At 33.5% G+C, this 16,838-nt stretch overlaps 3 protein-coding genes across 4 annotated transcripts; 2 read left to right on the forward strand and 1 right to left on the reverse strand.

Annotated features, from left to right (window-relative positions):
- LOC18592208 (low affinity sulfate transporter 3) lies at positions 5,423-10,320 on the forward strand. The gene is made up of 12 exons (XM_007018799.2): positions 5,423-5,897; positions 5,986-6,034; positions 6,213-6,420; positions 6,513-6,687; positions 6,899-6,964; positions 7,046-7,276; positions 7,374-7,500; positions 7,655-7,941; positions 9,248-9,441; positions 9,520-9,605; positions 9,699-9,775; positions 9,865-10,320. Exons 1-12 carry the CDS (start codon positions 5,568-5,570, stop codon positions 10,015-10,017), a joined length of 1,983 nt encoding a protein of 660 aa, XP_007018861.2. The 5' UTR covers positions 5,423-5,567; the 3' UTR covers positions 10,018-10,320.
- On the forward strand, positions 11,182-12,136 carry LOC18592209 (zinc finger CCCH domain-containing protein 15 homolog). Its single transcript, XM_007018802.2, has 2 exons — positions 11,182-11,332; positions 11,675-12,136. The coding sequence occupies exons 1-2, from the start codon at positions 11,240-11,242 to the stop codon at positions 11,807-11,809; spliced, it is 228 nt and encodes a 75-aa protein (XP_007018864.2). The 5' UTR covers positions 11,182-11,239; the 3' UTR covers positions 11,810-12,136.
- Positions 14,782-16,261, reverse strand: LOC18592210. Of its 2 annotated transcripts, none has more exons than XM_018125684.1 (7): positions 16,075-16,258; positions 15,844-15,897; positions 15,623-15,683; positions 15,433-15,494; positions 15,256-15,262; positions 15,083-15,144; positions 14,782-14,979 (listed from the first exon to the last, which is right to left on the reverse strand). In XM_018125684.1, the coding sequence occupies exons 1-7, from the start codon at positions 16,203-16,205 to the stop codon at positions 14,952-14,954; spliced, it is 405 nt and encodes a 134-aa protein (XP_017981173.1). In that variant the 5' UTR covers positions 16,206-16,258; the 3' UTR covers positions 14,782-14,951. The 2 variants fall into 2 exon arrangements, with proteins under 2 accessions (XP_017981173.1, XP_007018865.1); XM_007018803.2 differs by having other exon boundaries at positions 14,795-14,979; positions 15,256-15,265; positions 16,075-16,261.

Raw genomic sequence — 16,838 nt, forward strand, 5'->3', positions numbered from 1 at the left:
TATAAATAATAATTTTAAAATTAATTAAAAGTAAAATTATTTTAAAAATATTATCATGTTATCAAAATAATAAAAACATTGAAATTTGACTAACACAAAACTTATATGTCCAACGAAAATATTTTTTTTAGATAGATTATCTATTTTAAAAATTAATAGACTTGTAAGTAATTATAATCAAAAGTTGAGAGTGTCAATGTATTTTACTTTTTTTTATTATTTCTAACTAAAAATAATGATTATGTATACTAAAATTATTATTAAAATTTAACAAAACTATTATACGAATATAAATTCCTTACGATACTACTATATTTAAATGATTGACCCAAAAAAGGATAAATTAGAAAAAAATATCTTGTGATATGAGGTAGGATAAATTTTTTCCATGAAATTTAAAATTTGATACTTAATTGCTCGATATTTATTTTCTACTTAACAACGTTAACATTATTTTTAAGAATTTTCAAATACTTTTGGGTTTTACTTTTGTATTAATATTACTTTAATGAAATAAGAGATATTGTAATTAGTTTATTCTTAAGGATGTCAATAAATAAATTTTATTTGGTTTCAAATTGCGAAATACCTTTTTCTTCTCTATGTTAAATAAAAAAAAATTAAAAAACAAGTGATACAAAGGCAAATCCTCCAATTGGTAGGGCGGATGATCCTCCAAAGATGTCAAATCATTTGCCCCCTTAACAATCTTGTATTAATTGCCTTTTAGTGTGCCATTAGTTAATTGATAATGATATATAAAATAATTTTAATATAATGTTCAAATAAGTCCATAAATTATTGAAAAAAATTTAAATAAATTTATATTTTTTTATTGAATTCAATCAAATTTTTATATTTTTATTTTAAGTTAAATAAGTTCTTATAATTAATGATTAATTAATTATCATTAATCAAAATGTCACTTGTTATTTTATATTCACATGACGCTGACATGATGTCAATGTAAAGAGTAAAAAATATCATATGATTGTATTATCATATTAAATTAATATATCATGTCATTATTCATTATGATAAATTAATATATCATATCATTACCGATTATGATACATTAACATGCTACATTGATATCATATGATAAAAAATGTCAAAGCCTTCATTACAAGCACCAATAATATAAAAAAAATTTAATTTTTTGAAAATAATTAAATTTTTAAAAAAATATTATGTCAATAATTATATATTCTATTTATCGCCTGGCTTTAGCATGGCTGGGATTAGAGGTATTCGTGGGGGCTTTTATGCCCAATTAGCTCTGAAGGTAAAATATATAAAACGTGCATCGATCTGGTATGGAAGAAGTTGGAATATTTTGGTTTAGAAAAAGACTTATACAAGTGCATTATCATAGTTTCTAAGTTTGGGACTGACAAAACAGAGATAATGGAGAGTGGAGACCAACGATTGGTCTTTCTTCTTTAAGAAGGAAAATCCATTAGCTAAACTATCTATCCAAAAACTAACTCAAATTTCCAGAAAAGTAGATACCATGCACAATCTCATGTTCATTCATAATTATTCAGCATTCCATGATCCTCATAATACTACATGATTCAAAGTGCACAAAATGAATAGAATGGTATGGTATACCTTGAAGCTGGCATTGTAGCTGAGGGTGCAGTAGAATGTTAAGTGTGATGGTCTTCTCTAGGAATAAAAAATTGTTGGTTTCCTGGAATTGGCAATCAAACCGATATATTCTTTGAAAGAGGCAAATTAGAGGACCTTCTGAAAAAGGAAAAAATCTAGTCGATTTCATGCAAGTGATAAGAGCGGAAGGGTAAGGAACTGAAAAGTAATGTTTGACTTGCATATAGTGCAGGCAGCACCCGTGAATTCTAGCACATTGTGCAGTGGCAACCTTCACCTTGCCATGATTTCGTCAACAAGGAACATCGGCTGCAGCATTTTTCAAACGGCAAAGACTTGGGATACGTAAAAGAAGAATATATGGTGATTGATACAAGGGGCAAAACATGAAAGAGATGGAACAGTCTTGGAATCTTAAGTTAGTGGGTCGGCAGTTCAATCCCAACGTTTGGCTGACATTGTTGGTGCTCTGCTTTTAGATTAGAGGAGCGCAATCAGAGAATAACGGGGGAACAGAAGGCAACAATTAAAGGATGAAGATGAGGAGCGCTTTGGAAAAATGTTTCTTTCGAGGGATTGGAGCCAAAAAGGACACATCGTGACAGAAAGCCATGATCTAGGGCCAATCTTTGAATCTCCTCCATACGTATAGGTTCCATTAATAATGAGTTTGCGGACCCCAAGAACTTGTATCCAAACACGTGGTCTTTCCACTCTTTTTCCAATGCCCTTAACACCATTTTGGGGATATCTTGCTTCCACGTTTATCACTTATCAGGTACAGGACCCATAACTTTTCTTATCCAAGCACAATCAATGGCAGTGACCCATCAATTTCCCATCTAAACAGGCCGTGCGATGTAGGAAATATATAGCGACCGGAATAGTGGTTTTCTTTTTGTCTATTATAGGCTCTTTTAGGTTTCAATCAATTGGAATCAAGGCCATGGTTAATGCAGTGTAGGTGGTTATTGTTCCTAAATGTTGCAACTTGCAAAATATATGGTAGGGATTTTCTTTTCTAGTGCTAAACATACATGGCTAGAAATGAGAAAGGACGATGAATCTCTTTCAAAATATCCTAATCCAAATCGATTAAAAATTCTATTTGTACTTAAATTGATTAAATATTAACAATTATTAGCTACCTAAATTCTACTCTAACTTGATTAAAATCTGAACTCAATAATTAGTTACATGTTTTAAAAACCTAAACTGATTGGAATAAAAAAAATGATATTCAAAAATCATATTTATTAATCAAAATTAAATTAAAATTAAAAATTATATTTACACCACTTATGAATTTGAGCAAGTAATTAATAAATCAATCAATTATAACTTATTTGTAAAGTTAGAAACCAAAGTGTAATACCACATTAGTCCAAAAAAAAACTGTAATACTATAAAATTAAGATTAAAATTGTAAAAAAATTAAAATTAAAAACTTATTATTCAAACTACATTTAAGTAACAAATATCTTATCTTACCGTACTTAAAACAAAAACAGGTACTATGTTGACTATTCAAATTTATTTATAAAGTATCTAAATCTTACTCAATCTATTTAGATATTGTTAAATAGTGATATACATATATACGCACACATTTATATATATATATATATATATATATATATATATATATATATATATATTGCAATTCGTTTATATGGTTTCTGTACATGAAAAAAAGCGAAGGGAATTTCTGTTTATGAGATAGTACATGTGTCCACCATAGCTAACGATTTTATTGAAATATGGTAGATACAAGTGAAGATGAAGAAGCTCTGTTACAGCAGCATCATCACCCAAACAGAGCAACCCCAACATATATAACCACGCACATACCCAAGCACAACAGACAAATTCCCCCACATTAATATGCAGACACTGACCTTTCAAAAGAAAAAAATATGCAGACACTGCATTCACGCAATACAATCCATAAGCCACATACCTCCACCTTCTGCACTATCCTGGACATGGCTTAGAATATTTAGAAATCCTGCATCCTAGACCCAACTCACAGATAAATCATTTCAATCAACTCCCAACTTTGCAAGATAATTAGTACATTGGTTAATTTCAGCCAATGTACACCAATTGCTATGTTATTTGATAAATAACATTTCAACCATCTTATTTGAAAAATAAGATGCCGTCCTCATATTGGGTGAGAAAATTCCCTGGTTATCATGTTGCATAACACACATTCAAGAAAGGTCCTTTTCTTGCACACCAGACAGATGTGCTTAGTTTTAGGTTTTTTGTCTTGACTGACTGGTAACAAAACCAAACACAAATGCACCTTACGGAAACGTGCAGGTCTAATTCTTGGCGCTAAACCAAAAAAGAAAACAAATGAATGGACTCTTAACTAATGAGAAACTTCAATCATTGAACAATTTATCCATTTGGGTTTAATCAGTCATTATGATTCATTGAAAATCATTTACTGTCAATTGGCATCTATCACTATGAAAATGTTTTAACAAGTAGTGCTCTCAAATCACTCATTCTCATTTTTGTCATGTATGAGTCAATAGAAATGGTGTGCTTTGGTCATTTTTCACCCAAAGAAATAGAAAATGATATAGCATAATTGCAGTGGCTTGTTCCTCAACTCCGACTCCTGATGAATCTGGTGTACTCTTCGCTTTAAGTTGGGTGTGCCCCTTGAAATCGACTTGCTATAAGTGCAACCATATTTTAACACCACAATCCATTTTATGAAGCACAAATGGACCACAGTGTGACGGCAAAGTGGGCACAGTCAGTCAGGAAATTAATAGCTTTCTTTTTATATTAGGGACCACTTGAATTATGGTGTGATCAAAAACTTAAATCAGTAGTTTATTCAGAAGCCAATATTTTCATGTAAGAACTTCCAGAACATGTTGAATCATCCCGAAATACCTAAAATGAAAAATCTTCTCCAGCTTATCAAGCAGTGTACCCTTGGGTGTTGGGTCTTTGATCTTTTAGAGGAAGAAGTTAAAAAGAAATGGAGAGTGCTACCTCTCATCATTGTTTGTTTGGAAAAAGAGAAAAAGATTCCTTGCAACCAAAAGCTGTCAGCCACATCAAGGAAAAAAAATGAAGAAAAACTTCAGTTGCATTTGAACATGCATTGTTTGTAATCAAGTCACATGCTTTGTTTTTAGAAAAGAGGGTTCATATGCTTTAATAAGAGAATATAAAAAATGTGTAAAACAATTACAATATGCTTACATGTTGTATTCAGATAATGGATTCTTGAACCATGGACTGATAACCAGCAATCCAATAAGACAGTGTGAACTATTCCTGGAATTTTCTTAAGCCTGTCATGTATCAAATAATTAACAGTGAAATTCTTGTTCTTCATGAATGCATCGATGTAATGACTGCCCTGCTCTTTAAACAAGGCAAACTCTGGTTTTGCTGGATCTAGCAGCAAAATCTAATGGGTGCTAATCATTAGGATCTAATCTACATCATAATAATTTTAATATAACTTATTTATCATTTAAGCATCATTATTCTTTGGCTTGTTTGTTACTTTGTTTAGAAGAATTATTCCAAATCCACATTATAATTATCCATTTCTAATGGAGCACTTGAAAGCCACTTCTAAGAAATGCCAATTATACATGTCTGAATTGTTTACTCACATTTTCTTCTTATTGATCCGGTAATAAGAAGAAATGATTATTTTCCTTTATAACCTTAGGTTTGGACACAAGAGACATCATGATCCCACGTCAGCCGTGTTACTTCTAAAATTTTAAGTCATTCTTGTATATATATAAATGGTCCAGACAATGTTAACATTCACAGACTCTAAAAAAATTCATAAACTCTGCTTTGTTTTCAATATTTTCCAATTATTATGGACTGGTTATGTTTCTAGGATCATATAACATATAGCTAGCTCAGCGAGTGAGTTCACCCAAACACTTCAAACAATTATGGGTTCCTTGCCTGATGAGACCTTCTCTGTGGAGGAGCAGCAGCAGCAGCTAGACCTGGAGGATGCCGGTCGAACTGAGAGAAAAAAGTGGTTGATCAATTCACCTGACCCTCCTAGTTTTTGGCAGGAACTTGTTAGTGCCATCAGAGGAAGTGTCTTTCCTCATGGAAGAAAGCACTCCTCATCAGCCGGGGGGAGACGTGCCACTGCCATGTCATTCCTCCAAGGTCTATTTCCAATCCTCAGCTGGGGAAGGACTTACAAGGCTTCAAAATTTAAACATGATTTAATGGCGGGTTTAACTCTTGCAAGCCTTAGCATTCCTCAGGTCTAGATAGCTCTCCTTTTTCTTACGTTTCTCTGTGTTACTAAGCATATTATGTTCTATTTGTTCCAACCCTTAAACTTTTTTGCAGAGTATTGGATATGCTAATTTAGCGAAAGTTGATCCTCAATACGGCCTATGTAAGTTGCTGAAAACAAAGTCTATTATTATGTTTGAAGTTTCAAAGAATTAGTTTTGTCCAATCCATTAAAGCAGCCTGCAGTCTTCCTATATAGGAAGAAACAAGATAAGCTGCATCTACATTTTTCCTGATACTGATATATGTATTGCTTTTTGGTTTGGGCTTGTTTCATCTAGACACAAGTGTCGTCCCGCCTCTTATTTATGCTTTAATGGGGAGTTCGAGAGAGATAGCTATCGGACCGGTGGCTGTGGTGTCAATGCTGCTGTCTTCCATGATTCCAAACCTGGTGGATCCTGCAGCTGACCCCAATGGGTACAGAAGGCTAGTATTCACTGTGACATTCTTTGCTGGAACTTTCCAAGCCATATTTGGATTGTTCAGGTTAGAAATCCTTTTGCAGTTGAATTGACGTTTTCCTGTGATCAACGCACAAGTTCTTCTCTAACAAACAGTTTGCTATCTGATACACGCAGATTGGGCTTCCTAGTGGATTTTCTTTCACATGCTGCAATTGTTGGATTCATGGCGGGTGCAGCCATCGTCATAGGCCTTCAGCAACTTAAGGGACTATTTGGAATGAGTCACTTCACCACTAAAACCGATGTGATATCAGTCTTGCACTCGGTTTTCAAATCAGTTCAACATGAAGTAAGTCGTACAGAATCAATTCCCATCATAAGCCTTCATTTTGTTTGCCATTAAAAAAAAAAAAATTAAACTTTGCACCTATAATCTGAGTATTGATGCTTAGATTAATGTTTCTCCAGTTTGGAATCTTTGGTTTCCCTGCTGTTCATTTTCTGGTTGTCAGAACTATTTAAAAGTATCTTATCTCACCCTTTTTGCCTTTCTGGAACAGTGGTATCCTCTGAATTTCGTCCTTGGTTGTTTATTCCTGGTATTCCTCCTAGTCGCCAGGTTTATCGTAAGTAACCAAATTCTTGCTTCCAATTGTAGTAATTTTTTTTGTTTGTTTAGTAAGTCTGAAGAACCTGTCTGATTTCAGGGAAGAAGAAACAAAAAACTCTTCTGGTTCCCAGCAATCGCTCCTCTTATATCAGTCATATTATCTACCCTGATAGTGTATCTTACCAAAGCTGATAAGCATGGGGTAAAGATAGTAAAACACATAAAAGGAGGCCTGAATCCAAGTTCACTCCATCAGTTACAGTTTGAAGGCCCCCATGTAGCAGAAGCAGCCAAAATTGGATTAATTACTGCTATTGTTGCTCTTACTGTGCGTAATTACTATTCATCTCTTCTTTTTTTCTCCTGGCAAACGAAAATCTATATTAGCTTGCATAACGTAATTTTACTTAAAACATAAATCTCAGGAAGCCATCGCAGTTGGCCGATCATTTGCTTCAATCAAAGGATACCATTTAGATGGGAACAAAGAAATGATGGCCATGGGTTTCATGAACCTTGCAGGATCTCTAACTTCTTGCTATGTGGCAACTGGTAAGCTATTTTTTTTGGCCATTCGAATATGAAGCTATGAATTAATGTCATATTGTCATATTTACATTTACCAAATCCAAATGTACTTACGACATAATAATGGTTCACTGCCTATACATGGAATAAAAGTCATTTTGCGCATATGTGTTGGCAGGTTCATTTTCTAGGACTGCTGTGAATTTCAGCGCGGGCTGCCAGACTGTGGTGTCAAATATAGTTATGGCCATCACAGTGCTACTGTCACTGGAGTTGTTTACCAGGCTTTTGTACTACACTCCCATTGCCATCCTTGCTTCCATCATTCTGTCTGCACTTCCTGGGCTTATTGACTTTAATGAAGCTTGCTATATCTGGAAGGTTGACAAACTAGACTTCCTAGCTTGCATTGGTGCCTTTTTTGGAGTCTTGTTCGCATCGGTGGAGATTGGTCTTCTAGCTGCGGTAATTTCTTAATATTTTCTTTTATGCCTTAAACGAAAGGATTATCAGGCAATTATCTTAACATTTGCATTTGTTAGGAACAACCTCGATGTATATATAAGATTTAGTAAGAGATGTCTAGGGCTTGCATATCCCACCATTATTGGATGAGTAAATAGCACTATCAGCCCCAATGATTTATCTTAAGTGCAGATATATAGGCAGGTAAGGTAGGCAGGAATCACCTGCATTTACCCATAATCTCTAGATCTTGTACATAGCCAATGAACCTAAACCGCAGCAATCAGACAACTTTACTATAAATTTATTACCTGCTTAAAACATGTGATTATGATCAATTACTCATGGTGTGTTATTTCAAATATTCAGTGCTCAAAATTGAAAGAATTTCAAACTCTTGTGACTTGTGGGTTCCATCTCATAATTGAGCTCCATAATTCAAGGTCCATAAAATTATATACTCAGGAAGTCAGAAGCTGTCACCACGCCTTCTGGACAAATAATTGTTGAAAAACTTGTGGTCGAACCCCACTCCCTTGCCGCTTGTTGTCCAGTACAATTGTATCTGTCACTTTCTGCCTGCTATTCGAGTAAGTAGATCTCAATTACATCGGGCCTTGCTTATAAGCTAGTGGAAATTGTAATCAGAAGAGACAGAAATAGATTGGATCCGTCTGAAAAATATTACTATACAGTGTGCCGAAACAGTTCAGTGAGGGACCTCTATTAATGTTTCTGCTGTCAATGGACTTCAATGTCGACTGCTAGATCCTTATTGAGGTTTTTTTAGGTTCTTAATATATGTTTAACAGAATTTATTGATGAGTAATGATAATGAAAATATTGCTATTTGGGTTTAACTAAGACAGTTGAAAGGGTGGAATTTGGGTAAACATCGTAAGTTTTTCTCCCCCTGTATCAAGAGAACAAGAAAAAACAGTATTATATGGCACTAAAAAATCGTGTTCAATCTTCTTAGGTAGGTAGCAATAATTCCAATTAGAGCTACGAGCTTAGACTCAACCACTCCTGTTCCCACTTTAGGGAGGCATTCAATTATCAGACCAACAATTGCACAAACTTCACTTATATTTATTCCCCAAGCCTACTTAGAATGCTGATATGCTGTAATTCTACAGCAAATTACTGATGAAGTTGATCGAATTGATATTGGTGTTAGTTATTGAATGCACCATATTTGAAAGTATTATGGATTACATGTTAGCAATCATTCTTCTTACAATTGCATATTAAATTGGAAGAGGCACCAATTGTTCCTAATTGGGAAATTTTCCATTCATTGCAGGTAACTATCTCATTTGCCAAGATATTGCTGAATTCCATTCGACCAGCCATTGAACAACTAGGAAGACTACCAAGAACAGATATCTTTTGTGAGATTGATCAATATCCTATGGCCATTAAGACTCCAGGCATCTTGACACTTCGCGTAAACTCTGCCTTGCTTTGCTTTGCCAATGCCAATTTTCTCAGAGAAAGGTAAGTGTAACTGCAATTCCCAAGAGAGGAAAGGTGACTCCGTTTGAGTTAACAATAGCATTGCCTTCTTTGTTTCAGAATAATCAGGTGCGTGACAGAGGAAGAAAATGAAACAGAAGAAACTGCAAAAGGGAGAGTTCAAATCTTAATCCTCGACATGTCCAGTGAGTTTGATCAATATCACAGATTTAATTTAAAATCATAAAAAAAAAAACCACCCACTAGACTATAGACTAAGTGGCTCTACTTTGTGACAGATGTGATGAACATTGACACTTCTGGAATTGTGGCACTCGAAGAGCTGCACAACGAGCTGGTTTCATCAGGCATAAGAGTAAGCTCATCGCATTGCCATTGCAATCTTTACTATTCCTGCTTGTAGTATAATTTAGACAATTGCTTAAATTTACATGTTTTTTGCAGTTGGCAATGGTGAACTTAAGGTGGCAAGCCATACACAAGCTAAAGCTAGCAAAATTTATGGAGAAGATTGGAGCAGAATGGATTTTTCTCACTGTTAGTGAAGCTGTGGAAGAATGCCTTGCTTCCAAATTAGAAAGCACCAACAACTGCTAATAGCTCCATATATATATATAGCTAGGTTTCGATTCCAGTTCTTGATTAATGATTTTTAATCAAGAACTTCATTAAAAAGAATTTGACTAAAGTATGCCTATATATGCTAGTGTAGCCTTTGTGCATGGTAATAATTGGCTACTTTAATTTGTATTGGTTTGATCATGGAAGTCAGAAGCTGTTTTATCTGTCTGCAGCGTGGCCTAGAGTATGCAGACAACATGTAAAACATGTTGTATGATATCATGGCTTGCAGTTTTTTAAAAAAAAAATTGCATGAAACATATGGTTTGACTTTTCTTAGGTTTGCAAGTTTTTGTCTCTGCCCCAATTTTTTTTAATTATTCATATAACTGATCAGACGTGAAATTTCTACTCTTAAACAAAGAAAATTAATAATTAAGTCAAAGACTAATTTGCTTGAGATCCAAAGCTTGATCTTAAACAATTTTATATTAGAATTTTGAGATCATTTTGCTTAATCATATTAGAACAAATCAAAATTGTATGGTTACAATAATTATTCAATTTTTTTTTAGAAAAATATAATGTTTCAAAAAATTCTTGAATTATTTATGAAAATTTAAATAAATTTTTATTTTTTTATTACATTTAATCAAATTTTTATATTTTTATTTTTTATCAAATAAACTTTTATCATCAATGGTTGATTAAATTAATTAAAATGTCACGTGACTTAATGTGCCATTAATGAGAAAATTAATTAAAATGTCATGTGACTTAATGAGTCATTTATGAGAAAAGTAAAAATGTTAGGTCATCATTCATTATAACATATTAGTATGTCATGTAATCAACCCTTATTTATAAAGATTTATTTGATTTAAAATAAAAATATAATTTGATTGAACGAAAATAAAAAATAATAAGTTATTTAAATTTTTATAAATAATTCAATAACTTTGTTAAATATTATAAGAAAAAAGTGTTCAATAATTATCAAACATGTCATTCAATTGACTTAAACTAAATAAGCATATCAATCTACATAGAATAGAATGTGATTTCTTTAAAAAAAATTAAATTTATCTGTAGATTATTATGGAAAATAAAATTATCTTTATATGTTGTAAAATTTTTAAAAAAAATTCGCAAAAAAGGACATTATATATTTTCTGAAACGCCGACGTTTAGGACCAAGCAAGGCAGCATACATATCACGAGTTTTGGACTCAGCCGGGGAGAAGAAGAAAAGAAAAAAATGGGAGCAGAAGAAGAACAAAAGCAAGAGAAGGAACAACCAAGGACCAATCCGATTACGGAATCCCAATTCCTCGCTTGGAAATGCCAAAAGGTCTCTCTTTCTTTCCCTTTCTATCTTTCTCTCTCTATTTTCCGTATATTAATCGTTGATTTTTTCTTTCTAATTATTTATGTCGATTAGGGTTTCTATTGTGCTCACTTTCTTATTCAATTTTCATCTAATTTCCAACAAAATCGCATTCATGCCTCGAAAACAATAGAACTGAGAAACGAATAATTTCAAGTTACCATCAAAATCTTAAATGTTTGTGGTGGTCAGACTCCAGAGTCTTAAGAAAATTAAAGGTTCAATTGAACAATTTGTTCAGGTTTTGCAGCATTATTCCGATAGTAGTTATCAGCTTTTTTAACTTATAATTCATGTCATTCGCAGGATGCAGATGCATCAGCGAAGAAAGCTGAGGCAGCTAGGAAACGTGCCGAAGATATAGCAGCAGGGACCGTGCAAATGAATGGGCGGGAGCTTTTCTTGCATGAACCTTGGGTGTTTGATAACTCTCAATATTAAGGTTAGTTTCAAGGAAAGACCACGTAATGCTGATTCCAACTGGGCCTACTGTGTAGAGGCTCTGCCTCTCAAGTTTCAAGTCATGGGGCTCTGTTTCTTCAAGAGAAGGAAGAATTAGTCCTATGGCAAGAGCAAGAAAAATTATTTATATGTTTTCTGTCACAACGATGATAGTGTATCTCAATTCATTTTATCGTTTCCCCATTCTTTAGTGTGCTAACTTTTTTTATACTTAAACCATTGAGATCAATTGATATTACCATGTTGGTTGATGAATTCTTTTTGGTACTCTTTAATCTATACAGCTTCATTGCTATGGTTATTGTAGACTGTGGTCTTGTGGTCTTGTATTTTTTATTGTCATTTATAGCTTTATACTAAGTAAAATTGTGAAATATGATATTAATGTGTTCAAAGGAATTGCTGGTAACAAGTTTCCTTTGGATCCAACACTAATCCCACAAGCCAGTTGCCTAGTTTCCTGAATTCGTACTTGAAATTTGGAAAGGCTTTTTTCAAGCATATCGGAGGGTAATCAAATTGTCATCAGTTTTTTTAACAGATCTAAGCTCCATATGTTAGTTTCACAGCAATCTCATTTTCAATTTCTTGTCCAGTTTAACTATGAAGGTGTCCGCACACAGTCACAAAAAGGTGGTAGATGTATGAGGTTAGAGTATCAGATTGCACTGATTGGCAAGTAGCATGTGTGATTGCAGGTGGTTAAGGATTAAAGGCAAGTAAGAATAGGTGATGAAATGTATTTTATACTGTTCCTTTTTTCTTCTCCACCTATCTGAATCTGTTCCTCACAAACCCTAAATGCAAAGCGGAACAAACCCAAGGAACCAATAAGAAACATTATCTCATGTGCTTACAGCATTTGGTGATACAATTGTGTATAAAAACTTGGATGGTGATCTTCTCTGTTTTTTAGAATAGGCACTTAACTGCCATGGTATTGTAATGTGAATAAAGAGCCCACGCCTTATTAATATGAGAAGTTTGTATACTCAAATGTCCCTGGAGTTCACGACTTGTAAATTAACCAATTACCGTGTTGGTTCATTAGAGGTCTATTTTTTTGGGGGTCTTGTGGTAGTTATCGAGCCTGCAACACACTGCAGGAGCCCCATTCCTGGTATGAAGGCCTGCCATTTTTCTATTTGAATATTTGTAGCTAATGCCGTATGATTCGTGTCTTTGAATAAGCACTCAAAACTGTATGGCTAGCAACTAGCAATCATACTTACTTTGAGTAAACCATGCAAACAGTCCTAATGCCTAATGCGTGTCCTTAGGCAGTATCGTCTGGTAAACATAAATGAAATATACAGGAAATGACTGCAGTGTGAAAATGGCGCAAAGAAATGGAATAATCATTCCTATCCACAATGTGATATAGAGTCGAATAATGTCAAAGCGAAACATCATTTCCTTGAATATTGTGTTTCACAACCAATATTGGAGAGTTCTAGTACTACATGTCGACATCGTTTCTTTAATTTTCGTTGGCTAAAGGGGCATTTTATCATGCTGTAATAGTTAAAAGGGTCAAAGAATTTAAAAAATTTGGATCTCTTTTGGATGCTTTATGTGATCGTGAATTATTCCCTTAGTATATAGTCACATAACGATATATTTCTTCTAAGATGATGTGCCTTTTCTTTTCTTTTTTTTTTAATTTATCTTGTGGATGTCATTGCGAGGCTGCATAAAGAGATTGAACATTGCCATTTGGATTTCATCAAATAGATTAGGAGGAACAACATTGAAGAGAGAGAGAACCACGATCATATATGGCAAAGCTTCAGTCTAAGAATGACTTTTTATTCATAAATAGCTGTCTCCCGAAAGACTTTCACTGCAACAAAATATGTTTGTTACCATGAAGGATTGCTAGCATGCGAGGAGTAATTTATCACCATACGGCATAGCGGATCGACTAAGGGGAACACTGGTGGCAACAAGTTTGAATTTTTTGACTCCAACAATTGTAGACTGCAAATCTCGGGGATTAGTTTCACATGGATGCTTTTCGTGTAATGTAAGAGTAACCTCTAAGCAGAAGGTTTAGCCTAAGACGAGAGGCCATGGCAGGCTGCTTGATCACCGGCCACTGGGTGAAGGGATGACCACAATTGTGGTCTAGGGGAACTATGAAAGGGTCATGTGTCTTAAGGCTGAAGGCAAGTCTTCTGCCTTCACTTAGGCTAAAGACTTGGTTTCAGCTTTTTGTTGTACTCTTTCGATTAATATATTATCATTATGTTTTTTTTTTTTAAAAAAAAAACATATTTATGTTTGTTGCGAAGATTTTCTAACAATATAATCCTTAAGCATGGTTTAAAATGAAAAAATTATAACTATAACGATAATTGAAATAAACATTGTTATAATTTATTTTGTTACAAAATTTATTATGACATCTATGTCTTTAAAATTTTATTCATTATGATGTTTTTTTTATCTCAAATTTCATGTTTCTAACATGTTATTTATTAAATGATATTTATGAATGTTATTGATTTGAGAAGAAAGATAGATATTGTAAATTTGAAGCAACCTTTTAAAATATTAGTATAACAATGTTTAATGTATTCAAAAATGTTAACAAATGTTGCGGTATGAATCTTATTGCGACGCTTAATATCTTTTATCGACATTTAATTAAATCGTAATATTGATTAATTAACAACAAGTAAAAATGTCATAATAAAACTCTTTTGAACACTATATATATGTAGAGAAACGTAGAAAAGTAATGTCATTTGCTACATTTAGGAATTTTGCAACAAATGAACGTCGGCATGTAGTGGTAGTACGTTGGATAAAGTGACGATTGATAGAAATGTTAGTACAAAATCTATTTTCGATGTGTTTTTTTAATTTAATGTAACAAATAAGACGAAATATCGAATAAACCTTTTTGTTTGTAACATTTAAACAAAAACAAAGCAAGAAAGAGAGATGAACGATCAACACCTAATGAAAAAGCAAATTTTATTTCATTCTGCCATTTAGCATTTCGAAACAGAAAACTTTAAACTGAAATCATAAAACTGAAAGCAACGAACTGAAAGCAGAAAATAGTTTGGTTTTCTTCCAATCTCCTTGTTCTCAGCACTTTCCGAACTGCCCTTCAAGGACCAAAGCTCTTAGGGTTCCATCTGCTTCAATCAACACATATCGCAAAATATGAATAATTATATCAGTTAATTACACTTGAGAATTTCATGCCATGCAAGCTAGGATTAGGGTTGAAGGACTGACCCCAGTTTCTTCTGCAGGACTCGCAGCTCTTCACGGATGGTAAGGATTTCTCGGCGAAGCTCCTGAGAAAAACGAAGAGGATTTTTCGGTTAATTAAACTAGTTTTTTCTTTTCTTTTTTGTTTTTTTGGGGCGTCAGACTTAAGTAACAAATCATTTGGATGCAAATATTACCTCCATCCTACTATGTGAGGTAGATCAATTAATTAGAAACAGAAACCCAAAAAGAAAAGAACAATGTTAGAATTAAATCAACATATAAAAAATAATGGAAAATAACACATATAAAAAATGAAATAGGAATTAAAAAGGATAATTTTTAATGAATATGTAGCGGGCTCGAGAGATAACCATTCCATCAGAATTGCTAGCTCCCGGCTCATAGTGAGCTGAGCAAGCCGTTCCCTTACTTCCTGTTTCACGTATGGCACCATGCAAAGCCACAAGTAAAACAATTAGATTAAGTTTTATTTGAGGAGTAACCCTATATGCAAAAGAGAGATAATTAATTATCAATCAACTAATTAATCAACCACACCACCTCATCATCTTCATAATCAGAGTCTCCATCATCTTCACAACCGTCATCAACTTCATCATCACTGCATGTATATTAGTTTATCAAACCAAAACAGGAAAAGGAAAAGAAAAAAATTCTGAGGAGAACTAAAATGGTTTTGTTTCTTTTTTCTAAGAAAAAAAGAAAAATAGTTCTTTGCACTTTTAAAAATATTTTGAATGAAGTTCTTTATATTCTTCTACCTGCTTAGCTCTGAATCTGGATGGGCAGTAGAGATCAGAGGATCCTCATCAGGCCTAGAGACAAAGGAATAACGTACATGCAATTAAAAAGATATTGCGGAAATCGTATATAAAAGTGAATCAGTGTGTATATACAAGAAAAATTAAACACAATGAGATTTCGTTTTGGTATGTGTCAACTTTTTCATTCCTTCTCTTTAATTTGCTGCATAAACAAAAGGAGAAGGATACCTATTGGTGGGATATTGGGGTGGCAAAATGATCAGGTTAAGCTCAGGCAAGATATAGGGCCTCCAACGCCTATTGTTTGGCGGCTGCCCTTGACGAGACTTGTCATCGTCATTGACCAACGGCTTGCCCATGGGGAAAAGAGAATTATTTTGTAGGCTTAGAAGTAGAAGAGAGAGGCTTGTATCTGAGTAGTAACTGGGTAAAGTCTTTGCTTGCTTTTATAGGAGAAGTGAAACCTTGGGCTTTGACAGGTGCTTGCTATGCATGGCAAGTTGCACATGCGACCTGTCCATTCCTGGGGCCACTCAAGAACTTTAAAGTCATACACATTGTGGTATAACTGATCCTTTCCACTGCTTTAAGGGTATTTTGGACAGAGAACAATTTAACAAAGCAATCTTAATTTGTTACTCTCTCAAGCTAGGAAAAAGAAAATAAATAAATAAATACTATGTATATTTTAGACAATAAATTTTTTTCTTCTTCTCAATACATATATTTCTTCGAGCTCGATTGATCGATCTTGTTTTGAATGTTAACACAAACTAAATCTTCATTTAGATTCATTTCCTAATTAAATTTACACGTATTTATGAAGATCGATTGATAATTTATTTAGATTATATCATTTGATAACTTGCATTTTTCATTTTTTCAAAATACAATCTTTGTTAACCATCTACTTGGAATAAACGACTCGTGGAAAGAACATTTATTATACTAAAACTTTTACTTTCTTAAAGCAATTATATTGTTGTCGATGC

Source organism: Theobroma cacao, chromosome 8 (genome assembly GCF_000208745.1).
Source record: "Theobroma cacao cultivar B97-61/B2 chromosome 8, Criollo_cocoa_genome_V2, whole genome shotgun sequence".
Classification (NCBI taxonomy): Eukaryota; Viridiplantae; Streptophyta; class Magnoliopsida; order Malvales; family Malvaceae; genus Theobroma; species Theobroma cacao.